General features: G+C 36.2%; 1 protein-coding gene across 1 annotated transcript; it reads left to right on the forward strand.

The window, feature by feature from the left end:
- Positions 3,065-5,691, forward strand: LOC109232938 (gibberellin receptor GID1B-like). Its single transcript, XM_019398633.1, has 2 exons — positions 3,065-3,559; positions 4,144-5,691. Exons 1-2 carry the CDS (start codon positions 3,521-3,523, stop codon positions 5,140-5,142), a joined length of 1,038 nt encoding a protein of 345 aa, XP_019254178.1. The 5' UTR covers positions 3,065-3,520; the 3' UTR covers positions 5,143-5,691.

An 11,594-nucleotide genomic window follows, 5' to 3' on the forward strand; every position in this document is an offset into this window, starting at 1 on the left:
CAATATAACCAACCGCTTTCGCGAATACTTTAGAAACTCAATAAGTTTCTTTGAGACTTACTACAACACAATAAATTGACAGGATAATCAATTGTATTCCTCAAATAATAATAATTGGCTCTTCCAGAACTCTCAATTAATTTGGTACTACCACATATTCATCAACAGCCATATGGTGAATATCTCTTTTAAAGAGAAAGTTATACCATTATGGTTATGGTCAAAATTATATGCAAGATCTGTTTCTTGCATTACCGTTGTCTTTTAATAATCACACTGGCAAAATATTTTGGGGTACAATAAGTACGTGACCAATGACCATTTATGCGATAATGATGACATTATTTTCTTATTTCCTCTCAAACCTCCTTCTAGAGGCGAGAGTGGTATATACCACCAGCACGCTCATATTCTTCCAAGAATGAATATATATTCATAAATCTTTGTCACATTCACATCATGAATGGACCATAATCATCTATATGTGCTTTACAAAATCTCATGTCAAATCAATGACAAATATTACTTTCACATAGTGAAGGATTATTTTGAGAATACTTATTATTCTCATTACCACAATGATGACGATTATAATTTCGTCTACTGCCAAGTCCACATCCATTGATACATTCATGGTAATAAGTTTGTCTTCTTTCAGACATATTACATACTGCTATCACATTCTCTTAAGGGAATGAGAATGAAGAAAATTCAACGGGACGGGTTTCCACTTCTTGTGCTTACAATCATACATGAATTTGATCATGGCAAGACATAGAAAATTTACCACTTTGCGTGGTTCTAATTTCATACAAACTCTATTAGAGTTATAATCAAAATTTATTGTGTTTGCTTGTATTTAAAATTAAATTATAGAGTGTTAGGAATTTAAAAGAGAAAAATAAAGTAAAATACTTAACCTTAAATTCAGAATTTAATCATGAAGGAAGTTCATGGAACAATTGACAATAATTATGCTCAATCCCAAAGCTTCTACTCAATTGGTTAGAGTCTCGTGCTAATAACGTGTTATGAACAATAAAGAAGAAGAGTATTGCAGAGAAAAGTAGGAGAGAGAATTCTTATTGATTTCGAGTTAATTACAATGGAATATGACCACTCTATTTATAGGAAAAGAGTGACTTATTAGCCACCAAGTAAAATCCCTAAAATCTCTCTAAAATATAGACATTCACCTTAAATAAAACTCTATTTATAACACTTGGTGATTTATTCACTTCACACTTTGATCTTTCATTCTATCCAATGACTAATAAGTTTAGTAATTCTACCCCACCAACTCTTAAGGAATTTTAACTTGTTATAGTAATTTTTTTTTTACTTTTTAAGTTATCAAATTAGGCTTACTATAACCATACGTGTTACTATAGATTACCTCAAGCTGGCGATGTTAAAAATACATTATCAATGTAAATTATTTAATTAATAAGAGGTAAAATAGTTAATTAAAAGTTAAAAAAATTAATACATTTTAAGTGATGATTACGGTAGTCGGCGTGGTGTGTATTAAGTATTAACCAATGGAAAGTAAGTGCAAATATTGTGGCGTGGGAACAAAATGGAGTGGTTTGTGTACTGTACGAGACTTTTAGGGGCTAAATAAAGTCAAATCTCCATTAACTTTTCATTAAATTGAAATAAGCTACTTTGTATTAACATTATAAAAATACAAATGATAATGAGAGTGTATGCCACTATATTTGTATCCACAGTACAAAGTAGAGTTGATTTACATTAACAAAGAAAAAGGAAAAAAGAATTAACCATATAATGGGTCCTATTAAACAGTTTACATTTCATTTCAGCCGCCTGTTTTGTCGTTTCTCTCGCCTCCGTCCAGAACGCCGTCTGTTTGCGTTTAACTCCACGCCTCCTCTCTCCACTTTATTCTTTGCCTTGTCATATATGATATCATCAAATCAAATCAAATATTTATACTCAATCCTTTATCTGATAATAATGTTGTTTTAAGTAGAAACTAACATTTGTATGACTACAGATTTCTTTCATATATTTTCGAAATACTTCTAATAACAATTTTGTAATTAATAGTAATACTATTATATAGTTTTCAATTATGTAATTTTTAAAAATATTAGACTAAGAAATGGATTCTGAATTTGAGACCTTTTCACCCTTGTGTTGCATTCTCATAAACTGAAATTTATTCTTTCAAAGATGAAATGTTCAACATACTTGAGTTGTTTTCCCAATTACTAATTCGCGATCTTATGGGTATAAAATTCAAACTTCATTCTCGATTGTATGAGAATTTTTATGAAAGTTTTTATTTGGTTCTCGTGGATGGTAATTTGATTTTTCATAATGTATACTTGTTTTTACCTTAATTTTTTTGGTGATGATCGATTCAATCTCTGATAAAAAGATATATTTTGTTTGTACTTATCCCTTTAACAAATTTAGAATGAGCACAACAATTCTATTGTTTTGATGAAGAAAAAAAACCTATAGTTAATTTGTCGAGAAATTTTCAGACGAAATATTTGAAGGTTTGAAACAGTAGGAGTAATATCTTTCTAATAGTAAATAAGGAATGCTAGTATATAATGATACTTAACACTAAGTAATATGAGTTGACACACTTCAATACACATCAATAAGGTCAATGTGAGTGGTAGGATTAAAACATAACCTCATACATTAATAGAATTAAACATATATGCCACATTTTAATAAGGTTGAAACTATGGCCTCATAGTCTTAGGTAGCGTTTGATCGAGTTTGTAAAAGTTCTAGTGATTTATTTTATTTTTCATTTATTTATTTGCAAAAATAGCCTTAACACCTCTACCTCGAGGGGCCGTTTGGTTAGAAATAAGTTATCCTATATTAGTGTCCTACCCTTCCATGGGACAAAAAAATACTATAATTTCGGAATAATTAATTTTGAAATTAAATATACCATAATTTTATTTTAACCAAATATGAGATAAATTTATTCAAATATAATTTTATCATTAATTATCCTCTTGTCCCTTGTACTAACCCAGCCGTGAATTGTTAATGACGCTCTCTCTTTCTCTCTCATCCCACTTTTCCTTCTGTTTCTTCACTGTTCTTGTCGTCTTTTTATTTCCTCTATTCCCCTTTTGGTCTTCACCTATTCCCCCCACCCCTACCCCTCTCTCTTTCTCTGCGTGTATGTGCGCTTTCCACGCTTTAAGTTTTAATTTTGGGGCTAATATTTTCTCTCCCTCTCTATACTCTTTGCCTTCCTAGTTGCTGTGTTTTCTGGGGAAGACAGTTGCTATTTCAGAAGTGTCTGTTCTGGTTTTAGTTAACACTAAACGAGGAATCAAAACTCCCTTCACTTACATACAAACACCTAAACTAGTCAAACACACACACACACCGCAACTCCGTTCTTTGGATCACTGCTCTCTATTCTGTCATTATGAACGATTATACACTCATATTTCTGAAGATCAGTGCACCCTTTTAAGTTTCTTGTACAAAGTTTGAGTCTTTAGCAATAGTCATGGCAGGCAGTAACGAGATCAACGCTAACGAATCTAAGGTACTTTTCTTTTATGAACTTTTTTGGTTTCTTCTTCATCTTTGAGTTGAGCCTTTCCCTTTGTGAAATTTTATTAAGCTTAGCTGGTAATGAGTCTGTTAATTGCCAGTTTTTCTTAATTAGATGATCATTTTATGTCTGAAAGTATCTATCTTTTGTGATTTGACCTTTTTGTGTCTAAGAAAATTTGAATTTTTATTTTTTTGAGGAAAAAAGGATGAAACTTTATGATTGATTTTTGTGGATGAGCTTTGATTAGGTAGATGGTCTGTCATTCTTATGTTTCTTTGGCCTGTCTGTACAGATATTAACCTCCTTTTTACAGAATCACTTTTTGCTTTCCTATTTGCTCTTTTGGGGTTTGATTCTTTCTTTTCCGTTTGCTACTTTCTCTTTCTGGCTATGCATAAAAATGTTGCCAGATATTTCCTTTATTTGTTGTGACTATTTGTGGATTGTCACAAGATGCATATTGCTATGATCAATTTGCTGTTAGCACCTCAGAATGGGGAGTGGATATTGGTTCTACTATTTGTAGATGTTTTTTTCGTAATGACTGGGCCTTATTACGTCCATTTTGGCAGAGAGTGGTTCCACTTAATACATGGATTCTTATATCCAATTTCAAGCTGGCTTACAACATGCTTCGTCGGTCTGATGGCACGTTTAATCGCGATTTGGCTGAGTTCTTGGAAAGGAAAGTCGCTGCAAACTCGATTCCAGTTGATGGGGTTTACTCTTTTGATGTTGTTGATCGTGCTACAAGCCTGCTTAACCGTGTCTATAGACCAGCCCCAAAAAATGAGGCCGATTGGGGTAAAGTTGAGCTTGAGAAACCTTTGAGCACCACAGAAATAGTACCTGTCATTATTTTCTTCCATGGTGGAAGTTTTACTCATTCTTCAGCCAATAGTGCTATTTATGATACATTTTGCCGTCGCCTTGTTAGCATTTGCAAGGCTGTTGTTGTTTCTGTGAATTATCGACGATCACCTGAGCATCGCTATCCTTGTGCTTACGATGACGGATGGGCTGCTCTTCAATGGGTGCAATCGAGGCCATGGCTTCAGAGTGGAAAGGATTTGAAAGTTCATGTTTACTTGGCCGGTGATAGTTCTGGTGGTAATATTGCTCATCATGTTGCTGTGAGGGCTGCTGAAGCCGATATTAAGGTATTGGGTAATATTCTACTTCATCCAATGTTTGGTGGCCAAAAGAGGACCGAATCCGAGAAGAGATTGGATGGTAAATACTTTGTAACAGTTCAAGATAGGGATTGGTACTGGAGAGCTTATCTACCAGAAGGGGAAGATAGGGATCATCCTGCTTGTAATATATTTGGCCCGAGGGGTAGAAGCCTCGAAGGACTTAACTTTACAAAGAGTTTAGTCGTTGTAGCTGGTTTGGATGTTGTTCAGGATTGGCAATTGACTTATGTTGAAGGTTTGCAGAAATCAGGGCATGAGGTGAATCTCCTATATCTAAAGGAGGCAACAATAGGTTTCTACTTCTTGCCCAATAACGATCATTTTCGCTGCCTAATGGAGGAGATAACAAGCTTCATCCATCCTAACCATTCATAGAAACACTTTAACTTCAACTGAAGGCAGCTATATATAACAGAAGCTTGACATCTCACTCGGGGTTTTTTCCCCCTCGTCTGTAGTGAATATAATGGTGTGTAGTTATAAGATTTTGTGTAGAATTACGTCTAATTATTACTTGTCAACTTATCACATTGATGATAAGAGTGTCTACACCTTCTGGTGGCCGTTGCAGTTGTCATTCTGCATTTGATGACTACTGTTATTTCTTCTTGTTAAGTGGTGAAGGTGATTTCTGATGAAGTTTCGGCCTTTCGGGTGGGTGCCTGAGAAATGTAACTTGTGGAAGAATCTTGTTTTGAGCTTACCTTGGGAAGTTTTCTAGCAATGGAAGGTGGATGTAGAGTATTTGATAAGGGAGTAATTTCTGGTGGTTTGTCAGTTGTTTCAAGCATCTGGCCACTACCACTTAAATGTACTAATTTCAGAACATGGATTGGAATAAAATTCATGATGTTGTGGTCTTAATTTGTAATTTTATAGTTGTGGTTTAGAAGATATATATATAAGATTTTGTTTGTTAATTTTCTCCCAGCCATTGAACTTATTTTCATTTTTGTTATTTTTCTTATGCTGCTGCTATTCTTTTTTCCCTTAGATACGAGCTCATTGTTTGATGTTTTGGTTCCCTTTAATATCAACTCATCAACTCAAGCTACTTTTTATGCTAAGAGTATGTTGAATTCGTTGAAAAAAGGAGTAAGTAATGTTACTACAATTAATTAAACTACGTCGATCGATAGCATAATAAAAGTTCATAATGTACAGGGTTATTTGACTACAAAGGCCGATAATATAATAAAAAATTATAATGTAAAGGGTCATTTGATTTTCTAAAGAGAATCTCAGCGTACAATATTTGTAGCATAAAAAATTTACGTTACTAATGTGTTCTCTCATAACTAATACGGCGTTTGATATTATAGTGACAACTTTGGATAAACTAGCGTAGCGTTTGGCTTTTTGGTGTTAAACTTTGCATTACTAACTAATGTAGGAATTAGGATAATACATACGTATTATTTTATACAGAATATAACAGGAATATGTAATTGTAATCCGTTTGCAAGAACCAAAGGATCTTTCTGTGTAAACCTCCACGAACAATTATGGTATTTTGATGGTTTTCCCGCTTCTCATAGCTGCTCTTTCCACGCCTCTGAATATCTGGTGCCAAATTGTCGCACTCATTTCAGCACACAAACCATAGTTAGACAATACTGTATTAGTTAAAAACAAAGGAGGTGTGGATGGGGGAAGCTTCCTGTGTATGCCATTTACTATTAAATATGAAGTGGTTATCCTGCAGCTTAAAGAGGGCAACTAGTGAGTAACTTGGTTTGCCCTTTGGTACGCAAAAATGTAAAGAAAAAAGTCATCTGCTAAAATTGGATGTCATAACTGTGCCCTATTGTAACATTATTTGCAATTTTTGTAATAAGAATTGTGGGGGTGGGGGTGGGGGTGGGGGGAACCATAAAAGGAATCCCTGTTGTCATCCTAGCCTTTGAACCAAAAGGCCAAAGCAAAACCCTATCCATCCAAAGTGAAGGGTACAATTTTCTTAGTTGCATGATTGGACATAGATTCAATGCTTTTCCCTCCTTTCTTGATGTTGATTTTTTTTCATTTCTTTGTCAACTCTTCTTGTTCTATATTGGCCTTTTTGGAAATTAGGATACTTATTGAGCATTCAAGAGATTTGCTTTCATTTCTTTGTCCTTTGAGAAGTGAGAGGTAGAGCTTATTCACTATTGGTTGGGGATTCTGAATTTAGCACTTGTACTATTACAAAGTACACTATGTACTATTACCCCAGGGACCACAGAAAAAAAAATTAAAATCAATACTCCCTCCGATTTTATTTGAACCTGTTTGATGCGCGCGGAGTTTAATAAAAATGAAGAGTCAAAAAAGGGCCCAGAGTATTTATGTGGTTATAAAAGTCATTAAGGGTAGAATTGTAAGTTTAAGCTAAATTGTTATCAAATTTAGAAAGGGGTCATTCTTTTTGGAAGACCAAAAAAGAAATAGGTTCACATAAACTGCAACATAGGGACTATCGGATCCAACTCCCCTCCATTTCCTAGTCTATCCATTTCTCCAAATTCCTACTTAAATTGGAGAAACTTGTCATGATTAAATATTAATGGATGAGATTTAATTGAATAAAATAAAGCCCTAACCATAGTTAAAGTATTTAATTCCTTCTTTTATTTATTCTCAAATAATATCTTTTGCAATCCCACAACTATAGCTATACATCATCTAAGATTCCTTCTTTCTTTCTTGTAGTAATTTTCTTTCCAACCAAGTCTAGCAGCGTTTTCTTTCGTAGTATTCATATGCAAGTCTAAATAAATTAAATTTTGAGCAACTTTCATAAGTATCACATTTAAAAAATATATATATAGAATCCTAGCACCATTAAGTGTATATCAAATGAGGCAGTGTATTATTTACATTAGTATAAGCTTAAGAGAAACCGGTATGTATATATATATATATATATATATCACTGATAATAGGTGAATTTGACTATAATCACACATTAAATAATCACCTTCTTGTGTAGTATTAGTGCTAAAAGTTATAACAAAATGCTCTTATTAGTGCTTTTCATGATTTGCAGGTGATATATGTATAAGGAAGGCTAAGGAGCAGTTTTGGAGTCAAAAATGAAGAAAAAGAGGCCAACTGTGAAATTCCCCAAGTAAACCACGCAAAACAGGCCTGAAGATTCAGAGGACGAGGTTGACCGCGGTTCCACCGCGACCGCGGTAGAACCGCGGTGGAAGATAGCTGCAGATAAGTTCAGATTCAGAGAAGGCTTTTGGTCGCGGTTTGACTGCGACCGCGGCAGAACCGCGGCGGAAGCAGAAAACTTCAGGGACTAAAGTATAAAACACGGGATTTTTAGACCTAAACCCCATTTAAAACATTAGACTTCGCCCAAGAGATGCATGTATTGATTTGTAAGGTTTCTTAGCAAGGAAAACCATTGTGAGAGAATACTCCAAACATCTTTCTTCTTTACTTTTGATTTTTATGATGAATTCTATCTTAGTTTATTTTCCCATAGCCATGAGTAGCTAAATTCCTTGTCTAAGGTTTTGATAGAACCTATTGGGTGATGAACTTCTTGTTTATGTGAATACAAATTGCTAGTTTAATCTCTATTTGTTCAACTTCGTGTTTGTTGTAGTTAATTGACAGGATCCTCAATTAGCTGTGCCTATTTAGTATGCATAACTTGGAAAAGAGTGCATATTTAGAGTATTATTGAACAACACCACTCCTAGGTTATTAGAGGAATCTATAATTGCGGGTTTAAAGGCGAGATTAGGGATAACGAAGCCTTGGGTGTAATCTAAAGTGAATCGTGCTAAATAAAGTAAGCTAGTGTATCTCGGAAGAGTGCAATAGTAAATTACTGTGATTACTCGGGAGAGATTTACGGTAAGATTAGCGTTCATGATTGATAGAGAGGTGTTGGTAAATTTGTATGAGCATAAACAGAAGGGATTCCATCAATAGGGGAAATCATTGCCTTAGCTTTTTATCATAATTGTTTACAACCTTATTAGTTTAGTTTACAGCTATTTAGTTACTTGCAAGCGTAGTTGTTAAAGAACACCCAACGGAGATTTGAATATTTGGGAAGCTGGTTCTGAAGAATTAGTGGGTCTGAAGATAGTGGTTGATAGGTTAACTCTCTGTGGATTCGACCTTGGGCGTAATACTCGGGTTATATTTGCAACGTCCGCAGAGTCCTTTTTATAAGGCATAGTTGGGCGTGATCATATGGCATCTCCAGTGAGACTCCTCATGAACAGCTTCATGCGAACCCTTTTATCTTTCCCAACACCCACGAGCTTATCACAGTATGTTCTCAAATGCACCTTCGGATCACCCGTTCCGTCAAACATTTCGAACTTAGGAGGTTTGTAACCCTGTGGCACTTCCACGTCTGGCTGAATGCATAGATCCTCATAATTCAGACCTTCAATTCCTTTGCCTCCTTCAACACCCTGGACTCGGCTCGTGAGCTTCTTGACCTCTTTGGCCATGTTCTGAATGAGCAGGTCCTTCTCGGTAAATTCTGGAACGCATGAGGTTGGTTGAGTAGAGTGAGGTAAGGTTTCCACGTATATGGGATTGTTTTGGTGGTGCCAGGGGTTGGAGTGTAGTGGTGATCGTTAGTTGAGTTTTGCGGATCAGGGATAGGTTGCGGGATATTCTGAGGAGTATGGTAAGTGGTTTGTGGGTATTGGGTAGGAAGATGTTGATGCTGAGGGGGAGTGGGTATTGGTGGAGGATTAGGATTTTGGGGAGGAGTTGCGTATTGATGGAGTGCGGGAGGATTTTGTGGACGTTGGTTTGGTGTGTTTTGAGGAGGTGCTGGGTTTTGACAATTTCATTGATTAACGTCTGGGACGTTTATGGTGAGGGAGAGGTTTGCCAAGTTGCGGACCTGCTAGAGATCTCCTTGCAACTCCAGTATTGTCTGCTCCAATCGTAGGACCAGATCATTCTGAGCCGGTACTCCGACCGTCTGAAGTTTCAACATTCTCAACATGTACAGCGTTTTCTTTCCGGATACCACTCATATCATCCATTTTAGTCTTTCCCTTGCTTTTCGGATTACTTGGAGGAGGAGGAGGTGGAGGGCCTCTAGATCTGGTGTGATATGCTGACGATGCCAGTATGTGCGAACCAACCTTGGGGGATGGGAATAATCAAAATAAAGAAAAAACGAAAGGTAAACAAGTCAGTAAGGATTCTAAAAAATATTTGCAGGATTTAAACACATATTGCGGAAATGTAAATTCGTGTCCTAATTTAGGGAACCTCGTGATGCATGTACAATTATTATCAGAGCAAGGTTTCTATAGAAGTCTAAACTGGTACCCTCAAGCGGACAACTTGGGAGGGAAAGGCACGGAACCGTCGACTGCACCGCTGATCGACTAGTTTTACTGCAAATAAGCCTTTCCGAATTTAAAGGGTGATTTTAGGAAGAGCGCGGACACTCATCAAGTGTCGCTATGGTTTTAGTACGCACAAGTGGAATATGATATTGAGCATGGAGTTATGCAAAAAGAAAACAACACGTTGTCAAGTATTTGCATGATGAATAACGATGAAATGCAATATTTAATAATTGTAAAGACATTTAAGAAAAGAAAAATAAGGAGATAAGTCAGTTTCCATAGTAAAAGTGATAAAGCAGGGGAGGGAGATCATAAATGAATAAGGATAGACAAATGAATTCACATAGAATGGGAAGGGGTTTTCAAGTATTAAAGACATGCTTAAAGACTAATTCACAGACAAGTTCGTTATGGTAAGAGCCTAAAGATATCCCCAGCAGAGTTGTCATGCTGTCGCGCCCCCTTTTTCTCGCGAATCGGGTTTCGACATTTCTGAGACAACTCCATTCCTTCTGGGACGGGGCAAGGGATTTGAAGAGTCACCACCTAACGGATTAAGGTGCGTTAGGGCACCTAAATCAATTAACTCATATAACCAGTTTACATCACCAAAGATCGGGTAAGGGCTCGAAATTACCTTGAGGGGAAGGTGTTAGGCACCCCTCGAGGTCCACAACGGTGGGTCCCGGCCGAACTTAAATTAAGCGAATTAGTCTTAAAAGGGAGGAAAACAAATTGGGATAGATACAATATTCAACTTGTTTTTACACAGCAGTATAGGGGGTGATCCTAAGTTTTTTAGCCTATAGGATCATTCCATGCTATGCTTTGCAACTCCCTCAAGCCGGGGTTTTACTCATAGCATTAGTGCATGGGCTATCATTTCCTTTACACCCAATTACTATCTTTCAGTTGTTACCTAAGCGTTCTAGTAACTTCTAACTCGTGCCTCATGCGTGCATTACCCGTCCCGTTCCTATGGTCTTGTAGGTGTTTAGGACCTCTATTTAGGGTGGTTCTAGACTGACATATGTTGCTTAAATGAGAAAAGCTAAGCGACAAACAAAATTCAAGTAGGACTATCATGTAAGGAGAAAATAAGGGCTCATATTAACCTCCACAAGTAGACAACAAATGCACGCAGTTAAATCAGCAGACTTCATTCAAACATGTCCACAAGTGTCACGGTATCACAAAATTAATAATTCCAAGTGCCACAATATCACAATAATGGTACCAAAGTTTAATCAAAGTATAAGTTCACAACTTTCGTCAACCATGCCCGAGGACATAACAAATAATGGAAGGGGAGGGGTGTTCAATAAAAAAAGCATGACTATAGCTAAGTCAATGAAATGATCATGATCAAATAGTCATAATGTGGTCTCAACAAGTTTTATATAAAGTTCATTATCACACCATAGCATATTAATATACTATGGTCAATTCCGTTCAAAATCACACATAGTACCCGTATACATGCTCGTCACATCACCG

Source organism: Nicotiana attenuata, chromosome 10 (assembly GCF_001879085.1).
Source record: "Nicotiana attenuata strain UT chromosome 10, NIATTr2, whole genome shotgun sequence".
NCBI classification, from domain to species: Eukaryota; Viridiplantae; Streptophyta; class Magnoliopsida; order Solanales; family Solanaceae; genus Nicotiana; species Nicotiana attenuata.